Genomic DNA, 21769 nt, shown 5'->3' with positions numbered 1-21769 from the left:
TACAGCACAAACACATTTACTTTACATTAATGCTCCGTTATAATGGAAACAGTAGTGGCAATTTGGTAGAATGAGAGTAACAGTGACGGTTGGCAGGTTAAGCATCAATGATTTCCAGAAATACAACTCCTCTCCAGTATAGTTCTTCACTTACTGCCATATGCATGTATTATATCCCTCTCACTATAATATATATTGTTTTACCAAACATTCCTTACACACTGCTTCCTTTACCTCATCCATAAAATACACAGGTCTCTCTCCAAGTAAAGGTGCCCATCCACTAGACGATTTAATTGAGCGATTGAACGATAACGATATCGTTATCGTTCATAAATAGTTTGCAAAAATGTCTAAAACGACCAGTGATACGCACTCCTGCTGGTCGTTAATACATCTATCACCAGGCAAACACGCTGGTCACCCTGAAGATAACGTCAGGTTCAGCATGTTTGCAGATGATTGATGAGACTGTATTGCACGACTGCTCGCTCAGTGTAGGCTCATCACAGACTGACAAACGACTGCACGATTACAATGTCATAATCATACAGTCATTTTCATGTGGATGTCTTCTAGTGGATGTGTGCCTTATGACGCTGCTATGCTCACACCCCTCTCCCATCAGGTACGCCTCTTTTACAAAAACAAGAGATATGGTAAGAACTTACCTTTGTTATCTCTGTTTCTACGAAGTCCATAGGGTCCACAGGGTTGACCTTGGGGTATAGGTTGGGAACCAAATCCGGGCACCACGCAGTTAAAGCTTTTAGCTCCCAGGATGCACTTGGGTCCACTCTCCCTATAACCCCGCCCCCCAGCCAGAGGCACCTCAGATTGTAAGTAGCCAAAGGCCGGAGGAGGAGAGAAAAAGAGAGAGAAAACTGGAACACTCTAGAACCATACTCACAGAAAAGGAGACGGGAAACCGGTGACCAGTAACACAGCCCATATGAAGCCAGGTGCGTCAGGGCGGGCGCCCTGTGGACCCTATGGACTTCGTAGAAACAGAGATAACAAAGGTAAGTTCTTACCATATCTCTTGTTTTCTACTTCAGGGTCCATAGGGGGTCCACAGGGTTGACCTTGGGGATGTCCCAAAGCAGTTCAACCAAGGGTGGGGACGCTCCTGTGCTGAGAGGAGAATCCGTCGCCAAAAAGGAAGCATCCTGAGAGGCAAAGGAAACCAATGCCTAGAACCTTAAAAAGGTATGGACAGAAGACCACGTGGACACCTAGTAAGGCAAAACAGCCGAGGCGCCACGACGAGCCGCCCACGAGGGTTACACGGCCCGAGAAAAAAACAAGCCTCAACGACAGAAATGCCCACCCATGGGTAGGCCCCTGAGGAAGACATACGAGGCCATCCAGCCAACATTTCATTATAGGCCGGCCATCGTTTCCTGTTAAAACCAGAAACCGCAGACCACCAATAAGGAGTCCGATTACCATAAGGAACTTGAACGGATCACATACAGCCAAAGAGGCCGGACCACAGTCCATGAGGCCACACCAGCCGAGAGGACTGGGAACTGAATGGCCATACCATAAGTTCCAGAATAATATGGAACCTAAAAACCACTTTAAGAAGAAACACAGGGCGAGAGCAACTCACACCCTGACATGATGCCCTCCAGAAGAGGGAGCCACATGAGAACGCTCCCAATTCAGACACTCTCCTGGTTGATTTAAACACCCTGAGAGAGAGAGAGAGAGAGCTTAAACAATAGACCATGTAATGGCTATCACAACCAGCGGTTCCATTGACTGTCCCCGGAGGGAACAAAGAACCACTACTAACTCCCCAGGAGTCCCTAGGGAGGACAAGTGGAGACATAATCCAGAAAACACTCCAAAGGATGAACTGGATACCAGAGCGGAGCAATTCCATATCTTAACCATACCGACAGTGTAGAGATCCGCACTGTCAGGAAGGCCAGGCCAAGGGTGAAACCCAAGCCAGCCGGAAGGAATGCCAGAATATCTGGAAATCCTGGACATCGGAGGATCGTATCGACAGGTACGATACCATAAGAATTATGTATGCCACAGTCCGTGGCAGATCCCAGCAAAGTCTGGCCTATCTGCTCTAAACATCTCAATGAAGACAGAGCCAGGGAAGCCCGAGGACCACAGTAGGGGCGCAGTTAAAGACAAGCGAACCAGATCCAGGGAAAAACAAGGACCCTGAGACAACAGGTCCAGATAGTGAAGCAGTAGGAACGGAGCATCGAGGAGGAGACTCCGAAAATCTTAGTACCAGTGATGTCTGGGACGACCTGGAGCCCCCAGAAGGAAAGCCCCTCCGTCTCGAATTAAACTTCCGAAGACCTCGAGGAAGAAGGGAGACCGGAGGACACAGGTACACAAAGTGGAAGGACCACTTCACTGACAAAGAGTCACTGAAGGTAGCTTCAGTACTCCTAGAGCTGGACTGTAACACCGGTAATGTGTGATCGAGTCAGAAGGCCATGGTGATCAATCCCCTCAGGGAGGCCCCCTCTGCTCACCAGGAGTTGAAACCTCTCTTGGAGAAGAGACTAGTCCCCGGGATGCACGCCGTGACGGCTGAGGAAGCCCGCTTCCCAATGGAGAGCTCCGGGAATAAACACCGCAGAGTTGGCCAGGAGAAGACCCTTGGACTATGTCAGAATGGGTGACATTCCTAACATTGCCACCCAACTACCAGTGTTGCCTAGATGGAAGCCACTGTTGTGACACTGTCGGACTGAACCTATTCAGGTTTACCGTGACAAATGGGTTAGGCCAGAGTGAAAGTCCAAGACAGCTTAAAGTATCAACAAGTTAAGTGGCAGGGCAGAAGCGACAGACGTCCAACTGCCCCGAAACGAATGCGGACCAGACACTGTCTTTAGCAAAGAACACCCTGGACGAGATGGCCATAGCCACCCGGACAGAGACCAACTCGCCTCCGGAGAAAGTATCATCGTGCGAACAGCGATCCGATGGAAAAAACTCGATCCATCTGGAGGGGAGTCAATTATGGCAAGGCCTGGAATGGAACTGAGCACATTCCACCCTACCAAAAGGTAGACACTCTGGTAGACCGCGCATCACAAAGAGTAATGACATATGTCGACTGCGTAGATATCCGCACACTCGAAGTTGAAGAGTGGAGATCTTGTCTTACGCCAGAAAAATTCTCAGATTCTGAGAATCCAGCAGTGCTCCCAGATGAAGAAAACCCTGTGAGGGATGCAGGGAGGACTTTTTCTCCGTTGACTAATTATCTGTGCCGAGAAGAAGCCCCGGTTATCCTGACCTGGCGGTAAAGTACCTTGGTGATCCTGCTAAAAGCAGGAGACCGTCCAGAGAAAGGAGCATTCGGATACACTGAACAGGTGAACTGTCAGAAAATCCATAAAGCTGGTAAACCCCGGCGGAGTTGAGGACAGCCCCAAAAGGCAGAGCCCGAAACTTACAAGTGTTGCTGTGGCACAGCAAACCTGAACCCATGCTGATGAGAGGGCTCTGTATGTACCCGTAGGTACGTATCCTGAATACTCGGATATACCATAAAATCCCCAGGTTCCAAACATCGGATGATGGAGCATGGACGATTCCACCTGAGTCAAGGCACCGTTGGAATCTGATTCAGGGATTTGAGACAGAGTATAGGCAAAGGAGGACCAGTCGGTCACCGCCCCAAAAAGAAAGTAGAACAACCAGTCCCTCACTGAGATAGTGAGGTTGGCCGAAATAGCTCTGCTTACCACAAAGACTGTATAGCTTTCTGGGATTGTAAGGCCCTGATCAGGTCTGAAGAAGGGCCCGTGTAACAATGCCTGTGAGGAGGCTGCCTGAGCAATGAGAGGCCGTTGAGAATCAGTACCTCACTCTGGAAATTCCCCAGATGTAGACCTGTCCCGTCAGGCTGAGGGTATATCCTCAGGTGTAGAAACAGGGTCGTCCGGAAGTCCAGGACTGCTCGGTACTGGATATGGTGGCCCCCATGGAGGCCGACAGCCTAGGAAAAAACAGGCCTTTAGGCTGACCCTGAGGACAAAAAGACTTAACAGAGTTAGTCCGAATGTAGTGGGAGTAGCTAAAGACGGTATCTCCCCATTAGTGATACTGCCAATGATGCAACGATCTTGTCAAGGTCAGGACCAAACAAGAACTTCCCCATGGAAGGAGTGTGCACCTCTGCTTTCCCATAACGCAGCCATAGGGTACTGCGGCGGATACAGACGCCGCCGAAACCCTGAAAGTTAGAAGACCGGCATCCCATGAGGTAATCCCACATATGACCACTGCATATTTTATGTGAGCGGCAAAAGATATTTGAACCTCAGACGTGTTGGAGGGGAAAAACGTCACAAAAGCATCACCATGCGATGGCCATGGTAGGACGGGCAACAGGCCCTGAAAACGAGTACATTGATTTCAGGCAAAGTTACCACCTACGGATCCGTAAAATCCGTCCAGGCCGGGATGGGAGGCGTATTAATGCCTGTAACCCTATGATTAACATACAAATCCATCCCAGAAGGGGATTTCCATTACTTGTGAGGACCCTCAGGGAATGGGAAACAGGAGGCCTTTGTGACTCCTCGTATCTGGGGACAGCCAGACTCCCACTATGAGATCCACCCTTGGGCAGAAAACGGGAGATGTATGATACAGGTGCAGGATCGACATTCTCTATATCCAGAATGAACCTGGCTACCAGCCCCAAAGCAGGGATAATAATACTTGAAATCGGCTCCCCCCATGTGAGAGGGAAAGAGCCGAATATACCATCCAGTTCACGGCAGAGCCACTGGTCAGTAACCACAGGGCGTATATCACGCCAATTAGTATTTAGTATAAAACGACATCCATCAGGGTGGCCGTTGTGGTAATCCCTGCAAGGGGAATGACAGACCGATGTGGTATCGGAGGTAATTCATGTACTGTGAAAAACCCCGGCGGGGAGCGACAGTCTGTTGCACAGGGGTAAATTGCAAGAAATTGCGAGATACCCCGAGTTCAAAAGGGCAGTATGGTGAAGTAACTCCAAGCGAGTGACGACAATGGGGCCCGCCCGGCGATCCTCAAAGGAGAGGATCCTGAGAAACAACGCCCTTTAAGGGGGTCGTGCAAGGGGCCCCGCACCAGATGGTGCCGCATACATAAACCTTTCTGAGTTAAAATCCTCTGCACTAATTCCTGCAGGCTATGACTTGCAGGATAGCAATAATGGGTGCAGTATCTTGTGCAATCTCCTGGTCAGATATATCTGACTATCTTGACGGAAATATTAAGCAGCGCCATACCGGTCCTGACTGACGCTAAGATTAGCTGCAGGGACCCATTATCAGCGTATGCAACTCACAGTTCCATCTAAAATATGGCAACGTGCAGCACGCAACAGTATGTGACAAACCTCACAGATATTAACAAATATATATATGTGAGGTCTCAGAACCACCCCAGGTACACCTGTATTAGGGCAGATAAAGAAAAGGGATAGATATACACTGACAGGTGAGAGAAAAAGCAGACAGTCAGCACTAGCATAAGTCACATACAATGCAGAAAAATATATATACATACAGAAGCATGACATATAATATACTGCACAATGTCGCTACATTCAACTGCCCAGATTCAGTGTCTGGGAAGGCTATAGCGCTGTGTACACTCACCCAAAATGGCCAGGTACGCAGGGGGACTGGGCTCACTGACATCCTAAGAGTTCTGCAGCACCACAGAGAGAAAATGGCCACTGGAGACCTCAGAAGAAGCGTGGCCCGCGGAGGAAGCAGCTCAGCGACGCCAGACTGTATTATTGAAAGGCGCGCTGAGCTGAGGGGAGGAGCCGCTAGACAGGGAAGGCTTCCTCCCCTGGCTAGCAATTGACCCCCCGGGATGCCGGCTCCCGCTGCCGCTATAATCCCTGGTGGGCTGTGGACACGCGGGGTATGCCTCCATGGAGGGGGAGCCCGCCGCCACCGCTAGCGCCTCCGGTCTGTCCCCAGAGACCGGAGGCATAAGGCTGCATATTCACACGTGGATCACCGCAAGCGGTGACCACGCGACTTACCTGTCCCCGTCGATCCGGCAGCAGCCCAGGGATTCCTCCAGAGCCCGGCTAGTACAGACTCTGGGGTCCCGCTGCGATCCCCAGATCTGTACTGGCGTCGCAGCGCCGGCGGGGTGTAGGAGCGGCAGCTCAGACGTCCATTGGACAGTCTGATGCTACCACTCTGAAGAGTAGTAAAAAATAATAAAACAAAACTCTTTTAAGCTTAGGGGCTGCTAAGCAGCCCCCCTGCAGTAACGGTGACCCAACTCCGGCCGGGCACCAACTTAAACTGAGGTGCCTCTGGCTGGGGGGCGGGGTTATAGGGAGAGTGGACCCAAGTGCATCCTGGGAGCTAAAAGCTTTAACTGCGTGGTGCCCGGATTTGGTTCCCAACCTATACCCCAAGGTCAACCCTGTGGACCCCCTATGGACCCTGAAGTAGAAATGTTACTCCCGTCATTTCCCCAAAAGGACACAAATCTTCACTAATCCTCTCTCAGTACAATACACCACTTCCCTTTGCCTAACACCCCCACCCACAGTACAACATGCCGCTTTCATCATCACACTCACAACATGGCCCATTCCTCATCATAATCCCCTCATCCCCAGGTACAATATGTCCCATTCCTCATCACACTCACATGTCCCATTCCTCATCACACTCACAACATGTCCCATTCCTCATCACACTCCCCCACCTTCAGGTACAATATGTCCCATTCCTCATCACACTCACAACATGGCCCATTCCTCATCATAATCCCCTCATACCCAAGTACAATATTCCGCATCACACTCCCCCACCCCCAAGTACAATATGTCCCATTCCTCATCACACTCCCCCACCCCCAAGTACAATATGTCCCATTCCTCATCACACTCCCCCCACCCCCAAGTACAATATGTCCCATTCCTCATCACACTCCCCCCACCCCCAAGTACAATATGTCCCATTCCTCATCACACTCCCCCCACCCCCAAGTACAATATGTCCCATTCCTCATCACACTCCCCCCACCCCCAAGTACAATATGTCCCATTCCTCATCACACTCCCCCCACCCCCAAGTACAATATGTCCCATTCCTCATCACACTCCCCCCACCCCCAAGTACAATATGTCCCATTCCTCATCACACTCCCCCCACCCCCAAGTACAATATGTCCCATTCCTCATCACACTCCCCCCACCCCCAAGTACAATATGTCCCATTCCTCATCACACTCCCCCCACCCCCAAGTACAATATGTCCCATTCCTCATCACACTCCCCCCACCCCCAAGTACAATATGTCCCATTCCTCATCACACTCCCCCCACCCCCAAGTACAATATGTCCCATTCCTCATCACACTCCCCCCACCCCCAAGTACAATATGTCCCATTCCTCATCACACTCCCCCCACCCCCAAGTACAATATGTCCCATTCCTCATCACACTCCCCCCACCCCCAAGTACAATATGTCCCATTCCTCATCACACTCCCCCCACCCCCAAGTACAATATGTCCCATTCCTCATCACACTCCCCCCACCCCCAAGTACAATATGTCCCATTCCTCATCACACTCCCCCCACCCCCAAGTACAATATGTCTCATTCCTCATCACACTCCCCCCACCCCCAAGTACAATATGTCCCATTCTTCATCACACTCCCCCACCCCCAAGTACAATATGTCCCATTCTTCATCACTCCCCCCACCCCCAAGTACAATATTCCGCATCACACTCCCCCACCACCAAGTACAATATGTCTCATTCCTCATCACACTCCCCCACCCCCAAGTACAATATGTCCCATTCTTCATCACACTCCCCCCACCCCCAAGTACAATATTCCGCATCACACTCCCCCACCACCAAGTACAATATGTCTCATTCCTCATCACACTCCCCCACCCCCAAGTACAATATGTCCCATTCTTCATCACACTCCCCCCACCCCCAAGTACAATATGTCCCATTCCTCATCACACTCCCCCACCCCCAAGTACAATATTCCGCATCACACTCCCCCACCCCCAAGTACAATATGTCTCATTCCTCATCACACTCCCCCACCCCCAAGTACAATATGTCCCATTCCTCATCACACTCTCCCCCACCCCCAAGTACAATATGTCCCATTCCTCATCACACTCCCCCACCCCCAAGTACAATATTCCGCATCACACTCCCCCACCCCCAAGTACAATATGTCTCATTCCTCATCACACTCCCCCACCCCCAAGTACAATATGTCCCATTCCTCATCACACTCCCCCCACCCCCAAGTACAATATGTCCCATTCCTCATCACACTCCCCCCACCCCCAAGTACAATATGTCCCATTCCTCATCACACTCCCCCCACCCCCAAGTACAATATGTCCCATTCCTCATCACACTCCCCCCACCCCCAAGTACAATATGTCCCATTCCTCATCACACTCCCCCCACCCCCAAGTACAATATGTCCCATTCCTCATCACACTCCCCCCACCCCCAAGTACAATATGTCCCATTCCTCATCACACTCCCCCCACCCCCAAGTACAATATGTCCCATTCCTCATCACACTCCCCCCACCCCCAAGTACAATATGTCTCATTCCTCATCACACTCCCCCACCCCCAAGTACAATATGTCCCATTCCTCATCACACTCCCCCCACCCCCAAGTACAATATGTCCCATTCTTCATCACACTCCCCCACCCCCAAGTACAATATGTCCCATTCTTCATCACACTCCCCCCACCCCCAAGTACAATATTCCGCATCACACTCCCCCACCACCAAGTACAATATGTCTCATTCCTCATCACACTCCCCCACCCCCAAGTACAATATGTCCCATTCTTCATCACACTCCCCCCACCCCCAAGTACAATATTCCGCATCACACTCCCCCACCACCAAGTACAATATGTCTCATTCCTCATCACACTCCCCCACCCCCAAGTACAATATGTCCCATTCTTCATCACACTCCCCCCACCCCCAAGTACAATATGTCCCATTCCTCATCACACTCCCCCACCCCCAAGTACAATATTCCGCATCACACTCCCCCACCCCCAAGTACAATATGTCTCATTCCTCATCACACTCCCCCACCCCCAAGTACAATATGTCCCATTCCTCATCACACTCCCCCCCACCCCCAAGTACAATATGTCCCATTCCTCATCACACTCCCCCACCCCCAAGTACAATATTCCGCATCACACTCCCCCACCCCCAAGTACAATATGTCTCATTCCTCATCACACTCCCCCACCCCCAAGTACAATATGTCCCATTCCTCATCACACTCCCCCCCACCCCCAAGTACAATATGTCCCATTCCTCATCACACTCCTCCACCTCCAAGTACAATATGTCCCATTCCTCATCACACTCCCCCACCTCTAAGTACAATATTTCACATTCCTCATCACATAAAATGCCACTTAGCTAATCTCCCCAAAACTATACACTGCATCACTTAACCACTCCCAATAAGCAGCTTCAGCCCTTTCTCCAATAATACACTGCTTCACACATCAACCCTAACCCCATACAATAATTTATAGTATTGCTCTATAAAATCCTATAATAGCGCTTCCCTTCCCAGCTCCCCCCTCTCCACTTACATTTCCAGCTTAACCCCTAGCTGCAATCAAGTGCTTCACTTAACACCCTTACTCTGCTTCACTAACCCATCAGACATCCATCGGTTGCAAACATTCACTTGCCACATAAAGAGGGAGATGCAATTAAGCCCAAGGTTCTGTCAAAACATTGCGTGATATGCAATGTGCACTTAGAGGGAAATTAGGGGAGGGAAAACCTAGCTCATATATTGCTCTAATTTCAGGGGGGTGTGATAATAGCCAAGCAAGGTTTTCCTGCATGGAAATCCCAAGATGTATTAGCGTGCGAGCTTCCAATGTAACCTCATGGCTAACAATCGTCCCCCAAAGAATAAACTGCTTCACTTATTGATTTCACCGAGCACAAAAAACAGACGTTCCTGTTTCTTTATGCCTGATCCGGTACAAGAACCACAGTGCTACAACTCACTCATCCAGTAAAGGACTACTATTACACTTACTTCTTACGCAGTAGAGAGAGAATACTGCCTTTGCCCTCATGTCCTATTAGCCATGAAATATAGTGAAGAGGTTTCACCCTAAAAATAAATCACAAGACATTAGATGAGTTGAAATGTTTAATGGACATAGAATGTACTGAATGCTCTCCTCCAAAAAATGTACTAGTAATTCTCTATAAACAATCTTACGTATTTGCACTGACATATGTGTGTGTGCATCCATTCCTACTGACGGCACCTTGTATAAGCAGTAAGAGGCTCTCAGGAGCTACCTCAAATGCTGTGTGGGCATCCTAATGTGTGCCGATGTCTGAGACCAACAATCAGAGATTTATGTAAATCTCCAATGTTTAATGATCTGCGCATGCACAGGAGCTGTACTTTGCGCGGCGTGCAGATCAGTCGGTTGCAGGGGCCCAAACGCCACGGAATGACTGACAGGCTGCTGGCATTTGGGGGCAGTGATGGGTAGCATGGGTAGATGTACGGCCGCTTTTGTTTGGGGCATTCTTGAACACAGCCACTAGTTACAGCTGTCCAGAAAATGGCTATGTTTATGCAGACATACAGTGCCTTGCAAAAGTATTCACCCCCTTTGCATTTTTCATGCTTTGTTGCTTCACAACCTGGAATTAAAATGGATTGTTTGAAGGTGTGCATCATTTCATTCACAGAACATGCCTACAACTGTTGTGTTTTTTTTTATATTGTGAATCAGACAACATTTAGGACAACATGACAGAAAACTTCAGCGTGCATAACTTTTCACCCCCTAAAGTCAGTACTTTGTCGAGCCACCTTTTGCGGCAATTACAGCTGCAAGTCGCTTTGGATAAGTCTCTATGACCTTGCCACATCTTGCCCCTGGGATTTTTGCCCATTCCTCAAGGCAAACCTGCTCCAGCTCCTTCATGTTGGATGGTTTCCGCTTGTGAACAGCAATCTTCAAGTCTGACCACAGATTCTCACTTGGATTGAGATCTGGGCTTTGACTAGGCCATTCCAACACATTTAAATGTTTCTCCTTAAACTACTCGAGTGTTGCTTTAGCAGTATGCTTCGGGTCATTGTCCTGCTGGAAGCTGAACCTCCGTCCCAGTCTCAAATCACAGGCAGACTGAAACAGGTTTTGCTCAAGAATATCCCTGTATTTAGCACCATCCATCTTTCCCTTGACTCTAATCAGTTTCCCAGTCCCTGCTGAAAAACATTCCCACAGCATGATGCTGCCACCACCATGTTTCACTGTGGGGATGGTGTTCTTGGGGTGATGGGATGTGTTGGGTTTGCGCCAGACATAGTGTTTTCCTTGGTGGCTGAAAAATTAAATTTTAGTCTCATCTGACCAGAGCACCTTCCTCCATAAATATGGGGAGTCGCCCACATGCCTTTTGGCAAACTCAAATCGTGTCTTCTTATTTTTATCACTAAGTAATGGCTTTTTTCTGGCCACTCTTCCATAAAGCCCAGCTCTATGGAGTGTACGGCTTATTGTGGTCACATGCACAGATACACTAGTCTCTGCTGTGGAACTCTGCAGCTCCTTCAGGGTTACCTTTGGTCTCTCTGCTGCCTCTCTGATTAATGCCCTCCTTGCCCGGTTCTGTGAGTATTGGTGGGCGGCCCTCTCTTGGCAGGTTTGTTGGGGTACCAAGTTCTTTCAATTTGATGATGGAATTGATGGTGCTCCGGGGGATCGTCAAAGATTCGGATATTTTTTTTTTTTTTAATAACCCAACCCAGAAGTGTACTTCTCAACAACTTTGTCCCTGACTTGTTTGGAGAGCTCCTTGGTCTTCATGGTGTGATGCCTCTTGCTTAGTGGTGTTGCAGCCTCTCGGGCCTTTTAGAAAAGGTGTGTTTATACTGACAGATCATGTGACACTTAGATTTCACACAGGTGGACTTCATTTCACTAATTATGTGACTTCTGAAGGTGATTGGTTGCACCAGAACTTTTGGGGGACTTCATTGAAAAGGGGGTGATTACATACGCACATGCCAATTTTCAGAATGTTAATTATAAAGATTCTTTTTTATATATATTTTTCTCATTTCACTTCACCAAATTAGACTATTTTGTGCAGATCCATCACATAAAATAAAATTCAGATAAAAAAAACAAAAAGACAGATTGTAATGTAACAAAAAAGGTAAAAAGCCAAGGGGGGGTGAATACTTCTGCAAGGTACTGTATAAAAAGCCGACTATAGAAGATACTCTATGGCTGTAAATGTTTAATTATAGTTCTAATATGTATCTTTACACAGGCCACAGGGATCTCTTTAAGGACTCAAAACCCTGAATTTCCCTAACCAAGTAAAGACTCACTTGTAATACATTTCCTGGGGTGGAAGAGCCCATGTTAGATTCAAGGCATGAACCTTCTTAATAGGGACAACTGCAATGAGAAGACAATATGACAGAAGCAAGATGAGAAGTTTTAGTGTTGATTAGTCATCAAACCATAACATCATGCAGAGATAACTAAATAAATGTCATTAAGTCGGGCAATTAAAAAATAAATCCCAATAAAAGCTTCGTGATTTCAAATGCAAGTGTTTCAACACCATTTCTATTGCTTAAGAGAGTAATGGAGGCAAACACACAACATGAAAATCGCCCTCCCATAACTAGGGTGGTGTAAAATGTTGCTCATCCAGCTAGGAGGAGCCTGGAAGTGCACAGTTCTTGTTGTCCAACCGTCCAATCAGCTGTGAGAACTGGTGAAATAATGGATATTGGCCTGAGCATCTGCCAGACCCCCAGGCATCCAGCACATTGGTCTCTCTAGACTGGCTGATTTGGATGGAGGGATCTGGCTTTAAAATAAATTCGTACATCTGTCTTGAGTTCCTACAGACAGTTACAAACATAACATATAATATGGTCAAACAATATGTTTTTTTCATCCAAACAGGACCTAACCAATCTAGTTTCTATAAAGCTGCTGGAAGATTAATGTACCATTCACTAGAGAGCCATTGTTTTGTTTCTGTTAAATAATCAACTTGCTTCTGCAAACCCTCCTGTTAATCCCATTCATGTCTGATAAGCTTTTCACAACAACAGACCACAGACATAGCCTGTTGCATCCACTGTAAACTCTTTAAGGTTGATTGTATTACTATTTTTGGCATATTTAATAGGAATTGTTAATTCAATCAACACTCTTTTTTTAAAAAACTGCATTAATACAAGCTGTGATTTGAACTGCCAAATAGGTGGATTTGGACCTAAGGCTCTCATTCAGACACGCTCGCAAGCACCTAGCGCTCGCAAGCGGGTCGATGTTCAGAGAAATTCTCTCGCTCTGGGGCTCACTACAAGAGGGGCGGCTGCCAATGGTGATCGACAGCTCGCACCGTTTTGTAGGCGTTTGGCCAAACGGAGGCGTTCTCGAAGGAACGGCTGCTGTTTGGGGGGGGCCCCACTGACATCACGAGTGATGTCAGTGGTGAGCTTCCTGCTCTATTAGAGCCAAAAGCTCACTGGGGCTTGCGGCAGACGAGTCCCTACCACAAGGGTCTCGTCGCAAGCCCCGATGGTCGCGATGATCTTGACCATAGCAACCATCAACCTGGCCGCTCGCTAAAGCTGTGGGTGGCAACCCACAACTTAGCGAGCAGTCAGGAGGCCGGCTCATTACACAGAAGCGGACGCCCTCATTCAGAGCGAGCGGCTCTGAATGAGGTCCTAAGTACCATAAATCAAAGAGTGTATGACCTAAAAAAGACTTCCAATCAACATCTTATTGGGATATGTCAGATGTCAATCAGGACAAATGGTCCATCCAGTCAAACAATGACCCCCATCTGACCATATATGCAGTCATTATTAGATTATGGTAATGGTGCTCAAGTGCATCCAGCTATTCTGCCCAAGCACATAACAGGTGAATGTTTCAGATTTGCCCCTCACATGCATGGCCAGATTTGACAGAGATCCTGTAACTCTGTGATAAGCCAATGCTTCAAAAGCTTTCTCCAAGTGCTCATTAGCAGAAGGCATTACAGCCTAGAAGAAGGATGCAACTTTGGAGGTGTTGTCACCCTTAGACGGTTAACTGGAGAGGAATCTCTAACAATACCAACCACATAGTTCAGCATCCCATACCTCTGTAAAGTGCATTAAACCTGGGGTTGTCAAAGGGGTCAGTCAGGTGGCTAAAATCAGGTTTTTTCAATTCACTATAAAGACAAAAAAGTTGATTTATTTAGTATTGCAGACAGTGTTATATGTTTAGATCATGAGTAGCATTTCCGATATTAACACGTTAGTTGTTTAGGTGAAACATAATAACAAAACTGAATACAAAAAAAAAAAATCAAATATACAAAAACTGGATATAATAAAGTCAACACAAAACTACTACGTTAAATATTACAAGGCACCCTAGTGTTTCCTATAGGACGTACTTATTTGGAATCTTGAAGAAGATCTCCCTGACCCATTCTTCCAGTTTATCCAGGGTTTCTGATAAAAAAAAAATATATATATACATTTTATAAAACGCATAATAATAGGACTATTTGGTCCATATAGTCCTACTGAGGAAAGGCCGGTTTATGGGGAACGGTTCCAGTGCCACTTACCATTAGACTGTACAGCCAGCGTCATGTAGTGGGCAGAGTAATAAGTGCTGTAGAACTCTCGAAGACGGGCGTGGGTGTCTATATTCTTCTCTTTGGGATTGTATTTCAGAGTCTGAGCATTTCCTGTGGAAACATTGTGATGCTAAATATACTTTATGTGCAATTGTCTTGTGAGAAGCTATAGTCCAGCACAGAACACAGGAGTGTGAAATAGTAGTACACAATTACAGTATGACCAAGGACAAAGAACTGCAAAGAAACTTCCAGAGTATTAGCACAATCAACTGCATCCAAGCCAGAGGTGTATTTCCACCATGGGCACAATGTAACATACATCTAGAGCATAGGTTCTCAAACTCGGTCCTCAGGACCCCAAACAGTGCATGTTTTCTAAAACTCCTCACAGAATCACAAGTGAAATAATTAGATCCACCTGTGGATCTTTTAAAATGTGTCTGTGAGTAATGAATACACCTGTGCGCCTGCTGGGTGACCTGGGGATCGTGTACTGTGTGGGGTCCTGAGGGTCGAGGTAGAGAACCACTGATCTAAACAAAGAGGGTCTGGCAGCTTTCAGTACAGAGGCATCAAGCACAAGTAGGTGCCCTACATGACAAAAGACGGAAGGAAGGAAGGAAGGAAGGAAGGAAGGAAGGAAGGGAAAGGAAGGGAAAGGAAGGAAGGAAGGAAGGAAGGAAGGAAGGGAAAGGAAGGAAGGAAGGGAAAGGAAGGAAGGAAGGAAGGAAGGAAGGAAGGAAGGAAGGAAGGAAGGAAGGAAGGGAAAGGAAGGAAGGAAAAGGAAGGAAGGAAGGGAAAGGAAGGAAGGAAGGAAGGGAAAGGAAGGAAGGAAGGAAGGGAAAGGAAGGAAGGGAAAGGAAGGAAGGGAAAGGAAGGAAGGGAAAGGAAGGAAGGGAAAGGAAGGAAGGGAAAGGAAGGAAGGGAAAGGAAGGAAGGGAAAGGAAGGAAGGGAAAGGAAGGAAGGAAGGAAGGAAGGAAGGAAGGAAGGAAGGAAGGAAGGAAGGAAGGAAGGAAGGAAGGAAGGAAGGAAGGAAGGGAGGGAAGGAAGGAAACCATCCATAACGAAGCAAGAAATATTATTCATTTAAATGATCCCTATGGAATGGTTTCTATTGAGTTAATGTTAAAAAGCAGCAGCCTTTTTGTAATGAGCACATGCTTACAAACACAGGATTAAATGGGCATTGAGCACTGAGCCTTTTAGCCGGTCATAGCTTTAGCTTCAGTTGTGCTTACCTGATCCAGGATATGGTCGTATTATTCTGCTCTTGAATTACTGAGCTGTGATTTGATTTTATTATGACATTTGTTTGCTACCTGCACTAACCTCAGATCTTTTTTACTTTTAATTTTGCCTATTCCTACTTGTACCTTGCTGATGGTTGTACTTTAATTGTATACTGGGTATATCTCTCTCTGCTATTATAAGATAAAGTCTCGGCGTATACATTCTTTTCATCTAAATATTGTGTGTGGTTGTCTGTCACTTCCACAGAATAATCCCACACTGGGATTGTAAAGTCTTATTACCTGTATTGGGATGCTGATTGAGGAGATCAAAGCACTACTGGCTGGCCGAGTGAAATTTAAACCAATGTTTGAACTGTCCATATTGGATTTATCTATGATCACAGCTCCACGGTGGTGGAAGATTTCCAAGACAGAGAGCATTATTGGTTCATGGACTATGGTGCTATCTGCACCCACACAGGACTTTTGTTGCCCTTTGCTGAAGCAAAGCAGCCATCTTTACAAGCTGACAGCCGACAGACAGAAGAAGGGGCTAGCGAACTTATTGCATCTATGACTGTTTTCCAAGTCACTGACAAGACTGGATGCCCTGTAAGTCTTCACACTGAGAAATGGACATTAGACACAAAGTCTATATGTGCTGCTGTCCAAAGCTGGAAGATCGACGTGGGACATGCTGATACACACACCTACAGCTTCAATGTTGTGTGCACAAGTGAACTGAGCACAGAACATGGTGTGCAATTCACTGCAAAGACAGCACTGATGCTGTTAGAACTGTTATGCCATGACCGAGCTGACGCTGCATTCAAGCAAGCTCAAGTCAAAGGGATTCCTTATATCCAAACCATGGTCCGAGACTTTGCAAAACCTGTTATGTTTGCCAACAGCTGGAAATGTGGCCTACCTTGCTTGCTACTGATAAAGGCCTCCTATACTGTGAAATAATGACTGTACAAGTCTGGCAATTTGAATTCATCGTTTGCCACCAAGAAGATGGAGGACGAGTGTTGTACTGAACAGCTACAGAACACTGTCATTCAAGAGTGAAGTTGTCTTAAGCAGAGTGATACAAGATAAGAGACTTTCCTGAAGATGTGACGCAGACTGATTTGTTGATATTATGGGATGTCCAAGAAGATTCAAGCAGACAGACACCCATTTTACAGAAACAACATGGAGTATATTGGGTTTTCTATGCTTCATACCATTCTCAAAACTGACATCAGTATGATTGAATGAGTGAATGTGTTGCTTAGGAAACAGGAATGTTCACATATATATACAATGTTGGGGTTTTTAGAGCAGGCTGTATACAGTATATGTATTTTGATAACCGGAGGGTGGTAAAAGGTTGAACTTTTAAGTAAGATATCTGGTGCACAGACACAAACACTTATGATAAGGTTGTGATGAAATGTTTAGTAGGAAGAGAATAGAGACAGGTAGAAGAGATAATTGCTGCAGGATAAGTAAATGCTTATTTTATTTTGTTGTTATGGTTTATCTCACACTGTATATTTGTTTAAGCCAACAGGTTGCTGGTTGGATCGTCGCTGGAGGTGAGAGAACGGCGCTGGCATGCCTGAGATGACGATGGCCAGAGAGTGATTTCTTATACAGGAGAGAGGGTCCAGGAGGACAAACGAGTTACAATATCTGACAGCACAACCATTACATACATCTATGTGCATTGTGCAAGACTGAACTTGTGCCTTATATTGGTTGGATCCACACTCACCAATGTTTCAAGATTTCATTGAACTGAACTGAGTTTTACTTTACTGATATTATCTTATAAGTAACTGATTTATTCACTGTTTTATTAGAGTATTCACATATAAAAGGGGATTGTTTATGTTTGAGTGCATGGTGGGTAGGAAGATATTTTAAATACGGGATGTAGGAGCTCAATTAGTTAATACTGCCAGGGAATGGTGGGCTCTGTTAAACATTACATGTAATTGTAGTGATACCCCACTTGATTCTGATAAGAGCAGAGATCTTTTGGCCAATGTATACACTGTGGTGGCTAATATTCCATATATTTTTCCAGATGATGTGCATTACCTTTGTGGGAGAAAGGCATACAAATGGTTGCCCTATGGGGATTGGTAATTGTACATTGGGATGTTTGATACCCACCACATTCTTTACAGATGGGAATCAAGTTATACCAAGCAGATTCTGCATCATTTGCTAACCAAGAGAGCAGTGCAGCCTTTAAAACAGTTTTATGAGGAAACTTGGTTACAGTGGTTCAACCCTGTTCAGAAATAGGGGGTTGGTTCACTGGTTTACTGCATATGCTCATCTATGGAATCATGATTATAATATGTATGTATCTTGGGATCAAGATATTTCTTTTTACAGGGAAATGTTGTAACATGCTGGATTCTGTTAAATTGATGCCGATTAGGAGGAAAGATTCCTATGAGAATATGATATACATGTCTTCCACACCATAAGCCCAAGGGGGGATTGTATTGGGATAGCAAAATGGCTACTGACAGCCATTTATATTCATGGTTCTTATGTGTGTATCAGACATGAAGTGTATCAGGCATGAAATGGTACAGGAATGTGGAAGCAGACAGGCCATAAATCCTTTAGGCGTTGTCTACTGCGATGTATGCTTGCGTTAAGTTTAAGAAAGTCCTTATCAGTAGTTAACCAATAAAGTAGTTTGAAGTAGGGTTATGCCCATATTAGTAGAGTTAGATGGGTATGACAAGTAGGATACTATATAAACGAAGAACAAAGAAGCTTCCAGTGGCCTTCCCTATGCCTGGACCAGAGACTGCAGCTGGTGGCCAGGATATTGTTCGTTCCAGCTCTATTCTGAGAGGAGGCTCCTGGATCGTGTAACCATCTATATTCCGAAGCTAAGTAACTATTATTCTTCCATATCTTGTTATCTGTTGTAATAAATTATATCTTTTTTCAAGATACTGGTTTGTGTGGCTTAATTAACCTTCTGTATCCAAGAAACTTATCTCGTTCCACCGGGAACATTACCCACCATTACGATTGTTACCTTGTATTATACTAGCAGCTGTTGTAAGGTTTAGAACCAAATAGATGTCCCATTATACAACAACAAATGTTCATAACCTTCGCTAAATTAGTCTGTGGTTCATAACAGTTTACAACACTTACCCCAGAAAAACTTGCCCATAGGATGACCGGGCTTTGCCAAGCTCCCAAAAAGCATTTCCTTGCGATTAGAATCAGATGGACGACCGAGCTCAAATTCTGCAATACGGATAATTAATTTAAAAAAAAAAAAAAAAAAGAGGATTATTTTTGTATTCCCTGTAAAATTAATTCCTCTGAGTGCATCTGGGGAACACTGCCAAGACTGTGGGAGTAGAGATGAGGCTGGAAATGCAGGCACTAAATAGTTAAACTATTGGAGATGCAACACTCCTTCCCCCTCCCCCCCTTTACCCCTTCTATAATCCTTCCGACCTGCTGCAGTGAGTCAGTTATTTATCTAACAAAGTCGAGAGGAGACCTCAGCAAGCAGCATCACAACCAATTCACAAACAACATGTGAGGGGACGCAGTGTCCCCCAGATGGACTCGGGGGAATTGATTTTACAGCGAGTACAAAAAAAATCCTCTTCTGTCCTATCTGGGGAACACTGCCATAACAAGGCTCAAAAGGGGACGTCACGCACAGGCCGAGTCATGCCCAAAACTGGATGCCAAAAACTGGTGGCAAAAAAAAGGTGGAGAAAACTGTACAGAGACCAGGACCCGTCCGGCACAGCTGCCCAACCAAAGCACCCAGCTGTGAAGGCCAGAAAACACAAACAGCCCAGTCACCAATAGTAGAATCATCAATTAACACAACCACTCACCCATGAAAAGACATGCCACACAGTCAGTCACGTCTTCCAAAAAGGGTGCAGCCAACCTAGACAGACATTAACTGCAATCTCAAAGTGGAACCTTGACCTCCTATAGAGAACACCAGACCACTCCAGGGAGCTCACGATGAATTCTTGACCTAAAACCCCCAAAAAAGGGGAGAAAGCCAAAAGGTCTTTAAGACCAAAACAGAAGGTGGAAAAATAAAACTCATGGCAAAGTAAAATTCAGCGAATTCGCCAAAAAAAAAAAAAAAACAGTCTCTATGGATTAGGCAGTATCCACTGAGTTTTATTTTGCCACCTTAAGCTATTTTAACAAATCACCTGTATACACTAAGGCCTATAAAAGGTGTGCTTTATTCATAAAAAGACCATTGTCATCCTGATCTTATTGAGGGAATTACTGATCCATTCCTTGCTGATATTTCCTGAATTTTAGAAGATTTATGTATGTTGTATAACCTGTCTTGTCAGACGAAACGCGTAGGGTTACGTCTTTTAAGATTAATTTTGGAGCAAGCAACTGGAAAAATCATATTCCTAAAAGGGTGAATTTCATTTATGCAAAAGTGAAAAATTGTATGACGAATAACCAAACTGTATATGATTGTATACGCTGTAAAAGTACTATTTCAATAAATTGTACATAAAATATATTTGTATTAATTGTATGGGCCTTTGATACAGACAAATGAGCAATAAGACCAAGTAATTGGTTAAAATCCATTACCAATCTTTCAGTTTAATATATAACCTAAAATTTTAAGAAAATAGCGCCCCCTTCTAACCTTGTAAACCATATAACTATCGGCCTCACTAACAGGAGACCTTTTTAGGTGTGCTGCTTAGTTTACTACTAATTTCGGTGCAGGACAAAGGTATCTTTAAATATATGGTGATTTACGCGTGATTTATATATCTCTTCTTATTCCCCCGCTTGTCACGGCTGCACATCTGGCAGACATGGGTCCCCAGACCTACCCAGTTAGGCTGTGGTGGGAGCTGAACAAGAAGACCTTGGTTTGCTGTGAGGTAGCAGCACCAACACTGCACTATATGTATTTCGTATATGATAGAGCCCTGTTAAAAGAGCCGAAACCACATTTCTGAGACGTACAACAACCTTGCTAACCTGGACATTATTATAGGTACTGTCCAGTCCTCATTAAGAGTATAGATAATATTTATACACACACACATATGTATATATGAATAGCATGCAGTTACTAATGCCATAACAGGATCACTTGTGCTGGCAGCCGAGTATTGTAAGCTAAAGCAGTTTTCAGGAATTAAGTGGTAACTTCCCGATAAGATAGTTCGTCAGTGACTGGGATTTCTGTGGGTGTGGTTTAAAAGATCTACACTATTTAGATAGACAGCCAAAAGATCAATACCAACTGGTAGACAGGTACAAAAGGTCGACATGGATGAAGATCAACAGGTACAAAGAGTCGACATTGTCAAAAGGACGACACATTTTTTTTTTTTATTTTTTTTTTTTATAGCCCTGATCTTGACCATAATCCTAACCCTCCCCTTGGCGCCTAACCCCGACAGTCCCTCCTAGTGCCTAATGCATCTAACCAGGACAGAGTGAACAAGTTGGCAGCGTCATAGAAACAGGGCCAAATTTTAAACAAAAAACGGCACCAAATGTTAACATTAAAAAATAATAATAATGAAAAGAAAAAAAAAGAAAAATTGTGCCCGGGAGCCAGCAAACAGCTGCACTCTTTCTGGAATTATGCGAGAGCCAAAGCCTGAGGAGCAGGTCCCGGTCTGTGGTATTACCTTCTCTGTCACCCGCCAGCCCAGCGCTGCTCCTGGTGACTGTGCTGAAATAAGCGCTCCTCCCCACAGCCACCCAGTGCTACCTTTACAGGCTGTGGTGGCAAATCATTGAAGCCGCGACA

The 21769-nt window shown here is 45.6% G+C and overlaps 1 protein-coding gene across 1 annotated transcript in view; it reads right to left on the bottom strand.

The window, feature by feature from the left end:
• The window catches only part of NRDC (nardilysin convertase), an 86155-nt gene that overhangs the window by 43579 nt on the left and 20807 nt on the right, over nucleotides 1-21769 (bottom strand). The window contains exons 6-11 of the mRNA XM_088458306.1: nucleotides 19135-19230; nucleotides 14707-14829; nucleotides 14530-14587; nucleotides 14228-14301; nucleotides 12443-12512; nucleotides 10112-10189 (exon numbers count right to left, since the gene is read on the bottom strand). Coding sequence (XP_088314432.1) covers nucleotides 10112-10189; nucleotides 12443-12512; nucleotides 14228-14301; nucleotides 14530-14587; nucleotides 14707-14829; nucleotides 19135-19230 — 499 coding nt within the window. The remainder of the gene's footprint in view (nucleotides 1-10111; nucleotides 10190-12442; nucleotides 12513-14227; nucleotides 14302-14529; nucleotides 14588-14706; nucleotides 14830-19134; nucleotides 19231-21769) is intronic.

This window comes from Taudactylus pleione, unplaced genomic scaffold (genome assembly GCF_031769625.1).
Source record: "Taudactylus pleione unplaced genomic scaffold, aTauple2 ptg000824l, whole genome shotgun sequence".
NCBI classification, from domain to species: Eukaryota; Metazoa; Chordata; class Amphibia; order Anura; family Myobatrachidae; genus Taudactylus; species Taudactylus pleione.
The sequence above is the reverse complement of the archived record's forward strand: the minus strand, read 5'-3'. Positions and strand labels throughout refer to the sequence as shown.